The sequence below is a fragment of the Temnothorax longispinosus genome, chromosome 8 (assembly GCF_030848805.1).
Source record: "Temnothorax longispinosus isolate EJ_2023e chromosome 8, Tlon_JGU_v1, whole genome shotgun sequence".
Taxonomy (NCBI): domain Eukaryota; kingdom Metazoa; phylum Arthropoda; class Insecta; order Hymenoptera; family Formicidae; genus Temnothorax; species Temnothorax longispinosus.
In genome coordinates, this window is record NC_092365.1 from 5,564,671 (window position 1) to 5,576,967 (window position 12,297).

Consider the following 12,297-nt stretch of genomic DNA (forward strand, 5'->3'; position numbering starts at 1 on the left):
AGAACAAATGCATTTCGAGCAGTTTCAATTTACTATCGTTTTATATCTTATATGCAAAATGCCACATGAATAAATTATTTTAACAAATACAATTAATAAATATAATAATTTAACAAATAAAATATTTTAACTAATATTTTAATAATTTATATTACATTATAATCAAGCAATTGCGGATATGTTTTTTTATTACGCATCTTTCCAGATGCTTGAAAGATCGTGAAAAAATAAAGTTGTGATAAAGAAATATTCCGAGGCGAGAGTTAGCTAGATTTCGCATCGTCCGAAATCTTCAAAAAATCGTCAAAGTTATCCGGATAATATATTTGGAAGGTTGTTGAAGGTATTCTAGAAATAGAAATTGTGCTACCTCGCTAGGAATCCATCAAATAACCCCCGCTTTTTTCCCTTTCAACGCATTCTCGCCGACATTCATTATTGCTCGAAACTAGAAATTTTTAACGGACGACAGACAATAAGCGCCGCGCCGATACATTTAGCTTGAAAACTCAAGTCACTTGCCTTTTGTATCTATTCCTTCCTCTTAGCCGTAATGTGAATCTCTAGTTGATTATATCCCTTCATAATTTTCACGCATGTGAGAGATTAATAATAGAGATTATTTATACATTTCGTTCGCCAAGAAGAAAGTATTATTATTTAGTTTCTCTCGTATTATTTATTTATTATATAAAACTTAATAAATGGAAGAAGTGGGGAGACGTTCGCGAAATTAATGCTTTATAAAATTTAATTAAAAATGTTTTATTGTGCGGAGCATACATTACCTTTGTCGAATTAGCGAGGCGATCCTAAGTCCTAATCATTTAATCTACCGATCGATTATACGATTCGTTACACCTTGGAAAATGGATATAAGAAATATATAATCGTGTGTTTATCACCGTGTATATATATGTATATATATGCATTCATATATAAAAAATTTCTTCTCTCCTTTTTCTCTCGTCGTTGTGACTATAGAATGGGCTCTCAAAAACGAAAATATTACAAATCGACTAGATACTATAATAACGTTGCTTCTTCTTAAAGTAAATGCGTTCTCTCGCTCGATCAAAATATAATATATATATACTATATGTATATGTATAATATATAGATATGCGCTTTCTCTATGCGTGTTCTCGTCTTTGTAGTAAAAATATTTTTTGGGCTTTATCTTTGGACGATCTTCGTTAGTCTACGGTTAAAAAATAACGACTTTGCGATAAAGTTCGGGCTTTGGGTTTCCTATCGTGTGCCTAATTGCACGGGTCTGCATAAAGAAAATTTCAGGATAGATAAAAATGGCAAAATGTTCCTCAAATATTAGTATAAATTCATATAATAAATTATTAATATTATAAAAATTATTATTAATACAATTATAAGATAATATTTAATATTATTAACAATATCGGATGTAAAAAAGTAAGTTTATTGCTGTTATTCTACCTAGATTATATTTAATAAGAGATCCGACAAAAAATTAGACAAAAGATTTCACCGTTCTTTTGCCACTTTTAGTTATCCTTGCATTTCCCTCGGACGAAGTCAGATTTTTATATTTCTATGACGTATCACTCGGCCATTAGAGATAATATCTGTCGTACAATTGATACACGATCGATTCCGTTCGCTTCGTTGATTCGGCATAAAGCTACGTTAATAAACGTCACTTTGTTCGTCATTAACTGTACAAAAATCGCGCGGTACATTTTCGCTTTATAAAAATAAATCGTCTGTTAATTGCTAACTGGAGGACTTCGTTGCGTTGTATTCGGTAAGTTCTGTTTTATAAATAGCCGAATTTTGCTCAGCACGTTTAATTCGTCTATTTTCTATATTCATGTATAAGTAAACGTGAGAAAATGCGATTTAATCGAAAGCTTCAATGATCCTCCGTTACATCGATGTCTCTAATAGATAACGTTAGACGATGATTATGAGTTTATCGATAAATATTAATGTTTAATATAGCGGGCACCGAGTAGATCGGTCGTTCAATTAACACATTCACCGCCAAAGCGTATTTTAGCTGCACCCACAGAAAAAATTTCTAGATACAATACTATTAAGATCGAAATAAAGCCAATCATATTTAGTATTGAAAAAAGAATATTTTAATCTTAAATAGAGGAATTCTTAAATCTAGAATAAAATAATCTTGATGCTATCCTTCTAATTTCCTTAGAATTATTCTAGATTTAGAAAGAATTCCTCTATTTAAGATTAAAATATTCTTCTTTCAATATTAAATATGATTGGCCCTATTTTGATCCTAATAGTACTGTATCTAGAAATTTTTTCTATGGCTTTCCGTTCACGTTAATTGGATTATTTTATATATATTTTTATATATTTTATATTAAAAAAATAATAAAATACTCAATTTATTAAATTGCACACAAAATATAATATAATATATTTATTCGACTGTCGCTCATGACAAAACGTAAACGGAAAGCTAAATGTTGGTCATCAGTGACCATCGTGGAAGTAAATGTGTTAAAACGCGTTTTGATTCGACAGTGTTCGCTTCACCGTTTGATTATGTCAATTGAAAGTGAGACTTTGCTTCTTCTCGCTTTCTTGTGATATATCAAAAGAGCATCGTCAGTTTTTCACAATCCCTAGCTATATATCGAGAAAATATAACGGAAATCGTGATTGTAAGCGCGTTTTGTTTTCCTGACTCAAGATCCTTATATCGAATATGTATGAACGTGAGTCAGTGAATCTCTTCATAATTTCGTCAAAACTTACCGCAGTCGCAAATACGCGCAAATAACTTTATCATCCCGCCCTTAAATCTAATCCTGAAGTCGTGAGACAAACGTAAATTCACATTTTTCAGCTGCATTTCCTCAACGCATTTGCTGCATTTAACGTAGAATATACAATCAAACTATGTGGAGAAATAATCGAATTTAGTTGCAACTTTCGGCCCGATTTTCGTGACTAAAACAACACAAAAAAGAAAGTTATGGAAAATGTCGCTAGAAAGCATAAATTTCCGTTTTTTAATATATATATATTCAATCATTAAATTAATAAATTATTTTAAACACTTATACAAAAATTTGACGTTTTAAATCGTTCTAATTGTATGAAATTTTGCATTCGCAATTTTATCTCGTTTTTAATGAAAAGATATACAAAAGCTAGAGGCAAAATTAAAGTTTGAGATACAAGTTTGACGCAATTCGTCTCACGAACTCTTAAGAGAACAAAGTAAATCGTACCACAGTCTGTCTCGATCTTTCGCGTATTATTGCCAGCAATAATTATTGATATTGCTATATTATGGATTTTTTGCAGGACGAAAGATCGGATTCATGAAACTTTAGCAAACGGAAAAATCCTTCGTCGTTGCGACGTTCTTTAGACGAATTCACGTGACAGGTTGCCTCGGAACGGAAGGATTAACCGGCGCCAGGCTCAAGGTTTCTTTCTTCTTCTTGTTCACGCGACGTCCCACATGTAAAACAACATCCCCGGCCTTCACGGACTTGAATTCGGCGATCGCCTCGGCGTGGGTCATACCGTGAAGAGGTTTCGAATTTATTGACAAAATTTCGTCCCCTGCGAAGATACAGCGAATTTTGTGAAATACATATCTTAATTAGAAATATAATGATATAACAATAAATATTATAATACAATAAAAACTATTGCAGAGCAATCTTTAACGATTATCACACAAGCGTAATCCCTTAACAAGTAATTTTGAACTATATTTACATTTTATTTGAAAGTCAAAAATAACTATAATCTATAAAATAATTTTTGAAATTTGCTTTCGCAAATAATCGCTTGGATAAAAATTATTTTAGACATTATTAAAGAAAAAAAAACATCTAGAAAAAGAAGCCGAGGAAAGATTATCTAGAAGAGATAATCTCATCTTAAATGAAAATTGATTCTTATTTCAAAAAAAGGTTTAAATACTGAATTAACTTATTGGATACGGCTTTACCTTCTTTAACAGTGCCTAAGTCAGCAGCTTGACCATTAGGGAAGACAGTTTTTACATAGATCCCCATATTTCCGCGAGGACTGTCGGTACCGCCGACGATACTGAAGCCGAGTCCCTTGTGACCGGGACCCTTAAGAAATCTGGCGGTCAGTATCGTAAAGGATGCGCTCCCCTTACCAGGTCTTGGCAAGGTACAAAAACGTGACTCCTCCCCTTCAGCGGCCTCGTCGATATCCTCAAGCTCCGAATCGGTATTCAAACCCTCGTCCGCGTCTTGAGTACCCTGAAAGGAAAATCGCATTGCATTCAAGCCGCAGAAAAATTTACGCGTGCTATATAGGCCGTAGTAAATACCACGCCAAAAAATATTTTATTTTTATAACACAATAATAGAAATACTTTCTACGGTCGGGTTGGATCTTTGTGTCTAATAATATTTTTGCGTATACATTTTTTTCAGCTCAGCAAACTGCGCGCCGAATAATGTCGGACTTGAAATACAATATCAAGCTAAAGCCCAAATAATTCACGTAATTAAATTGATAATCAATTTAATAATCATGATGCTAAATAAGCGTCTTTTAGAAACAAACCGTAAAGAATTTATTACGAAAAATACTTGGACCTTCTTACATTTCGTTACGTCTTTACCATTTTAACCACTATAAGGTATTTTATTTTTAACCGGCAAAACTTTTGTTAACATTTTAATTGTATACCGTTGTTTATATTTCTCTATTAAATCTTTATCGACTCGAATTTGAACTTACGAAACTTTGGTAAAAACTAAAAATTGTTTTTCTTTTTTTCTTTATCGGAATCTACTCACTTGCCAAGTCTTCAAGTTCGCGCCCGAAGAGCTGGGGATATTCGCGACGCTTCTACTGTTGAGCCTCTTCGGGTTCCTCTTGCCGGAACTTCTCTCCGTACCTAGACTGGCAGGTGCGTCCTCCTTACCACCGGCGGAATTCAACGCTACCTCGCCCGAGTAATTATTCACCTGTCCGCCGAGCTTGAAATCGGTGGACCTCTTTCTGGGCGTCACTCTGGGTATGTGTATCTCCTCGAACGACGGCTCCGACTGATTCCTGATCTTCGCGTTCTGAAAGTGCACGTTCTCGTACGCGTGCTCCCTCGTCTCGGAGTTACTTCTGGCCAGGTGTCGACCCGCGTACGGACTTCCGGTAGCCAGATCGTCTCGCGGAGCGCCAGCTCCTCGTTGAAAGCGCACGTTCTCGTAAGAGTGCAGATTGTGCACGCTGGCCTCGCGGTTCTCCGAGTTGCTGCGTTGGAGAACTGGCCGGACCCTCGGGCAGCAAGACGACGGCGAGGACCTCGAAAACACCACGTTCTCGTAGAGGTCCTTCTGCTCGTAGCCGTCTTGGGCGGAGTAGGCGAAGCTGTTGCCGTTGCAGTGAGGTGAGTTCGGGACGCTGCTCTCCGCCAAGGTCTCCAAGTTATCGTGAAAAGGATACGGCGGCAGGGACGCCGGCTCGCTCGAATCGTAACGATTCTCCTCGAAGGTCTGACTGGAAGACGAGGTGAGCGGACTCGGCACGTAGAAATTCGAGGCATTGTCCTTTTGCGGGGGGAACACTTCCGTCACGCTCAGCGCCTTTCGCTTCCTGATGCCGGCGTTTATCTTGCTGAACTTACTGCGGAGCACGTGCTGGATGTCGGCAATTCCCTTCGTCGTACCTGCAAACATACTTTGTTATCAAGTACACGTGCAAAATACAGTCGGCCTCGCAGAGAACCAGAAACGAAAGAAATATTCATTCTTTTAACATTAAATTCAATTTTGAACATCTAACTTTAATAGTTCTTTTAGTTAATTGTAAAGAAGTAACTTTAATAAACGCATTATAAGGTATATTACATTGTTAAATTCGTAGTGTCAAATTATACTCAATTTGAGTCATTTTTAATTATTTCTATAGCTCACCACTGCTCCTACTTAATATGTCGTTAATTTAATACTTTAACTAAACCAATGCGGTTAAAATAATACTGTTTTGTGTTAAAATAATAAATTTCGACACTCATGGTAGTTAAAAATAACAAAATGTTATTTAACTCAGGAACTGGCTTAAATTTCATCCTTTAATATTCAACAGTGTACGTCAAGACTAGACTACGCTTAAATTTCGCGACGGTGATTTGGTGTTTCGGGTCAATTAAAATTCACCTGGCAGCCTCAGGGAACTAGTTTGCAGCAGTTTCTTCGGTGAGCTACCATCTTGAAGGCTCTTTGCGGCCGGCGAGGCTTCTCTGCTGGCCGGCGTCGATCTCACCGCGTGTATAACGCCGTGATTCCCGCCACCCTGTATCAGCGCCTCCTGCGGCTCCGACGACTCCTGCACGGAGCATCTTCGCCGCAGCTTCCGCCAGCGCTGACTGATACTCTTGTTCCACAGATTCAGGTCTGAAAAAGAGGCAAAAAAAGAACGTTCAGAATGCGTCGCGTCGAGTTCGGCGCCGTTGAGTCTCGCTCGACCGAAAACGCCGGGAGTATCGTTTCTTCAAAAAAAAAAAAAAAAAAAAAATAAAGAAAAACGAGGAAGAAAAACACACCGTTCCGTTCCCCGTCCATCAGGCCTTAACGACCGGAAACACTTATCTCTTCCCTGAGCGAGGTGCACGACATCTTTCTATTTACGCACAGATAACGAGTCGGGGGACTGACGAAAAGGCGCGCCACGGCACGGATGAGTGTAACGGTAACGATATGACATTATCGAGAGCAAAACAACGACAAGCGTGTGATGACTCGTGCATTTTGATATGTAGTGATCATAAACGTTCGAACATGTTACTGCTACTCCAAAGTAAATTGACTCGACAGAGTGATAACTCAATTGCATTTCAACCATCAACACTTAATAAAAGCTCTTTTTTTATTACAACAATATAATTGCAAAAATGCGAGATTTTTTCACCGTTATTTTGTAATTTTCGTGTTTTAGATATTCCTGCACGACCGACCACATTCGTAAAGAATGAGAAGAATTTCTTTTTTTTTTAGGCTCGATGATTGAGAAACGGAGCAATGTATTTTTTTTCTCCTTTTTTTTTTAAACATAGACGCAATTATGCATTATACTAAGAAATTTTTTTGGTATCGTTTCTTTCATGTTATTACATACGGTATTTAAATAGTATTTAAATATTAATATTAACTCTCTGCATTGATTTAAAAATTCTGAAATGTCGTCCAAATACGTTAAACACAATAGGAGGTTGGTCATTCAGACCTTTCGGCTTTTTAATAAAGAATTTAATGATAGACAATAAGCAGCTCTTGCTCATTTTCTACCGCTCCAGATGAGAAAACTTAAATGCCCATCACGTCAACTCGTAAACGCATGAAATCTTCATGGAAACTGTCGAGGAAGAAAGCGCGGCTTAAAAGCATCTCTGTCACGCGGTGTACCCTCGTCACGCCAATTACGGACAACTCCGAGCATCAATTCCTCATTCCGTCGCGCGCATTCTAACCAATTCAATTACATCTCCCATCGTGCAAGCCACCGTGTAATCCAATCTGCAATTACAATTCAATATAGTCTCCATGTCTTCCCCGCAGCCGTCCACGTGGCAGCCGGAAGACGACGAGACCAACCGCGAAGTAACATCAGTTCCGCGGGGTCGGACCCCACTTCCTTCTTCCGTTCCCTCGGCGCACCCTCGACAGCGGCCTTGAAGAAAACCGGAGCATAACGCGCGTCGTGCACGCGCTCACGCGCACCGTGTCACGATGTCATGAATCGTTAAAGACGATGACGAACTTTCCAGTCTGGCGAATTAACGTGTGGCTATTAAAATCTAGCCTCGCATCAGCCTCTTCAAGCAGAAATTGTCGCAATGACGCCGCGGTGCGACTGTCGCTCGTCGCTGCGACGCACTGTTGCCGCGGCTGTCGCGTTCGCCGTTATCCCGGGGTTACCGTCATCTTGTGCAAAACGCACTTTCACTTCTCGTATCGCCCGGATGCGCCCGATTTTACGAGGCCTTTTTTTTACACGCGCCGCCACGCCGCGCCGGACGTTGCGCTCGCCGATACACTCTCTTTCGGCCACCTTATATATATATTTGCATATGTTTGTACATGTAAAACCATGCACCGGTGAGATGCCTAATTGGCTGCTTCGTTAGCGTCAGCTCGTAACGTACGATGAGAGATTGTGACATCGGCTCTTGACGTCACCACCAAATTTTTATATCGCCTCCGAGGTATTTTATGACGCTGGATATCAACGTGACGAAACTTGTCCGATCGAGGAGAGCCTTGAGGAACTTCGACGAAACTGTGGATATCTTTCGGAACGAAGTCTTACGCGGAAGGTCTATTCCCGCCTCGCGGGAATTCCTGGAATACTTTACACAGAGTGGACATAGAGTGACCCTTGTCACTTTGTTTAACCCCGAATTACTTCAAGAAGCGACGCAGTTGAAAGTGAAGTTCTCGACAAATTTACAAAACAGAAAAGAATAATTATTAACTCGTCAAGAAAACTTTTTAGTTTTTTTTTTTCAAGGAAAACGGATATATTAAAAGTCTCGCACTTCTTGACGTTTCTTGACGCTTCTTTTACACATCCTTAGAAAGTTTCTCTTCGCACGTCATAACTACATTCATTTAATTCACACTATCACTGTGATTGTTCCAACGTCTTTGTCTCAGGATAATTTAATGCAGGATCGATAAGGCGGTATAATCCCGGAAGAGGACAGTTCCTTTAATAAAGCTTCCTTTATAGGAAGAGCGTAATTAACATTTGCCGGCGTCCACGGAGTTTCATGCAAATCACTATCGATCACACAGAGATCGTGGGGAATCAAATCCCGCCATCGCAGATAATGTCATCGGAAGTTTAAATCTCCCCTGTCTCGACGCAACATCCTTTATGAGAGCAAATTCTGTGAGTTTGACCCAAATAATTTTCTTTTATAAGAAAAACTTTAAAAGTCTAGTTCTTCTCTGGGTGAATGATTATTTTTCCAGATTTAAAATTAATCTTCAATGCAAATTCAGAAAGATACCATTATTACGGATGTAGAATTATTTTCCAGCGCACGGTTTTTCACGATTTTTCCTTTTTCCTGTTTATACAGCCTCAGTAACTTCTTTTTCACAAAACAAATTTGGAAAGCTTACATTCGTTCAGTTGTATCATTCACTCCGGTCGCAATAATTCGACATAGAAGTTTCGCCCAAACAATTTTCCTTTAGAAGAAACATTTAAGAAATCCAGTAATCCTCTGGATGAATGATGATTTTCTCAGATTTAGAATTAATCTTATGGGAATCAATGCAAATTCAGGAAGATACTATCTTTACGGATGTAGAATTATTTTCCAGCGCCGGCACACGATTTTTTATGATCATTCTTTCTTCTTCCTTGACACTATTTTTTACAAAGCCTCAATAACTTCTTTTTCACAGAACAAATTTGGAAAATTTGCACTCATTCGGCTGTATCGTCATTTGCAACTCCAGGCGCATCAATTCGGCGTAGAAGTAGAAGCCGATGACGTGTGCGAGCATCTCTATAGGCGGAAAAATTGCCGGTTGATCCCCGATCGAGCGCGCCGCGGGATCGATCAGGGTCATCGATCGTCCTTCGATCCTCCGCATTCGGCGACGCGAAACTGATCCTCGCAATCACGCGCGACTCCGACTTTCTTCAATTGCGACGGCCGAGTCTCCGTTTCGGAAATCGCGGGATCTACACTGCGCGCAGTCTCGGCATGGACTGAAAGGCCCTACTCTCGGGCTTCACGTTCACGTTGTCGTGTGTTAGGCGTAACACACGTGTGCGTGTGCCGGCGTGCACACCACACGTGCGCGGCTCTCTTGATACCTGTGCATACTTGGTGACGCCGAACGAAAGGCTTGGATCTGGCCGATTCAAATTAAAAATTATATTCTTTTTGAAAATTTTATTTTGATAATTTTTATTCTTTAAAAAAATATTGAGCTACACATAAATTTGTATACTTCAAAATAAGAAAGATCGAATTATGAGATAATTTTTTAGTATTTTTATGCAAATTTTTTTTCAACAATTTTTATTCTTTAATATTGAGCTACACATAAATTTGTATACTTCCAAAATAAGAAAAATTGAATTATGAATTATTATTATTTAGTACTTTGTGATTATAATTCTTTAATACTGAATGTTTATTTTATTAAGCTTCTCTACTACGTCTTCAATTAATATTGTCAATGTTTTAATATTGTTTACGACGTATTGTCTAAAATGTATATCTTTCTGTATTAAATGATAAATCTAAAAAAATATGTGGAAAATAAAATTGTTCCTAATACAACATAAACATCAGAGATTTTGCAATTACAAGTGATTGCAAAATCTGAGAGTTGCAAGTTATATTTAAAACTTTAATTAATTGAAAATATTATTTCAGTTAATTAAAGTTCACAAGATATTATTTCTCATTCAATCTCAAACAAATTTAAATTCGAGATTAATTTTTATCGAACAATTCACATCGATTTATATTTATAAAAATATCAAATGTTATTATTCTTTTAAAATTCATTTCATACATCTGGGAGAAGTAAAGTCGTATATTTAAAGGCAAGGCGACGATTCTTTTGTTAATAGGCTCACCGTGTACAAACCGCAGACAGATCGTGTACTGATTGTGGGAGCTCCTCGGTGTGCGTTAGAATATGAGCGGTCTCTTTCGCTCAGGGACTTGCGAGCACGTGTGTCGTCCACTCAGGCACACAACCTGCACACACACACGCACACGCACACTCGCGCCTATTAATGTACATCACGGCTGCGTGCACACCCTACGCGCCGTTGCACTCGTGCGCCTCATGGTCAGGGCGGGACGCCCGTTGTTCTTCACAATGACGCGAGCGTGTCTTTCGTGCACGAATCCGCATGAAAGTGGACGGCACACAGACTCCAGAGAAGAGAGGCGACTCAACGACTTTCGAACGGTAATAATCGGTAAGCCAATTACGTTTAAGAATGACTAAATTTTCTCCAGCCAATCTCGCCCCTTACCCATCCGCGCGCTGTTACGCCAACACACTTGCGCACATATATTTTTTTCTCGCCCTCCGGAGCTTGAAATATCTACACAAAAATAGCTAACGGAAGAGATAAGATAATGAAATTAATTACGGACTTGTGTAGATTTCTTTTCACGATTAAATTTTCGTGTGATTAAATAATCACACTAAAAAATCGAAAGATAAAAAAATTGTAAGATCTTATTTAACGGAGTTTTTTAATTTTTTTTAACGAGCAATATTTATATTTTGTAATAAATATCATTTTCTTCATATATACTCCCTTTCTCTCTCGCTCTCTCTTAAATCAAAGCAGCTCAGTTCCCCTCGGTATCATTTCATTCGTCGGAAGATCATTCACCGACATTTATCAATCTCGCTGCGAAAGATTATCGCGCGCGAACGGCGCTCCGTTTTATCGTCTTACATACGGAGCTCGTACAATAAATAAATAAACCGGGAGTGACGGGGCTGTCGACGAGCGACGATAAACGCGCTTTAAAGAGACACGCACGCAAGTACGCGCTCACGCATACGTAACCAGCACGTGCACGCCGCGCCGGTGAACGCGAGTTACGTGCGTATGCGTGACTTAAGTGACACTCCGTGCGTGAGGTCAAGCCCGGAGAATGTTTCTTCTATTGCTCATTGTGTCTCGGGGGGCCCCCCGACGGGCCCTCGCCTGGCCCCTATGGCGCAGTCCGACTAAGTGGCCGCCCTCGATGGGAATTTGCGCTGCCATTGAAACGGCAAAGCTGCTTTGCTCTCGCGATTCTGAGGATCGTTTGTCTTTGTTATTTTTTTTTCGGTTGACGTATATTTTTTTGTCTACAAAAGATGAGCGAAATTAATGTATTACTTTACAAAAAAATTGATGTAATAAAAATATTTCTAGGGCAACATAAAAAATAATGGACAAGAAATTTTAATACGTCCCAGTTTTACGATTTGAGAATTGTAAAAGAACTGTTAAACGTGAAGACTTTGAGACCGACGTAATAAAGTGTACTTTTGCTTTTCTTAGAATTCTAAAAGAAGAAAGATACAAACTAAAAACAGCATTTTGCAAGTCGAAATGTTATAGAATACCGAATTATATGTAAAAAAAAAACTTGTACGAGAGCTCATGAGCACCTCTGAGCGAAGTGCCTTTAATTCCCGGCTTTCCACTTCACTTATCCCGGAAACTCAACGTTTAACATCGGAGTATTATTATTTTGCTTACCTCACGCCTCACCCTGAACTTAGACGACGACGACGACGA

The 12,297-nt window shown here is 38.7% G+C and overlaps 1 protein-coding gene across 2 annotated transcripts in view; it reads right to left on the reverse strand.

Moving 5' to 3' along the window:
- The window catches only part of LOC139817369 (uncharacterized), a 38,393-nt gene that overhangs the window by 1,963 nt on the left and 24,133 nt on the right, over positions 1 to 12,297 (reverse strand). The window contains exons 4-7 of one of the 2 annotated variants that reach the window (XR_011733211.1): positions 6,168 to 6,404; positions 4,809 to 5,677; positions 3,980 to 4,262; positions 3,246 to 3,585 (exon numbers count right to left, since the gene is read on the reverse strand). Coding sequence is in view for 1 of the 2 variants with exons in the window: in XM_071785403.1 (XP_071641504.1) it covers positions 3,395 to 3,585; positions 3,980 to 4,262; positions 4,809 to 5,677; positions 6,168 to 6,404 (1,580 nt within the window). In the remaining variant the exon portion in view is untranslated. Of the gene's footprint in view, positions 1 to 122; positions 3,586 to 3,979; positions 4,263 to 4,808; positions 5,678 to 6,167; positions 6,405 to 12,297 lie in introns of those variants that run through there. The other variant, XM_071785403.1, reaches the window with a different exon arrangement.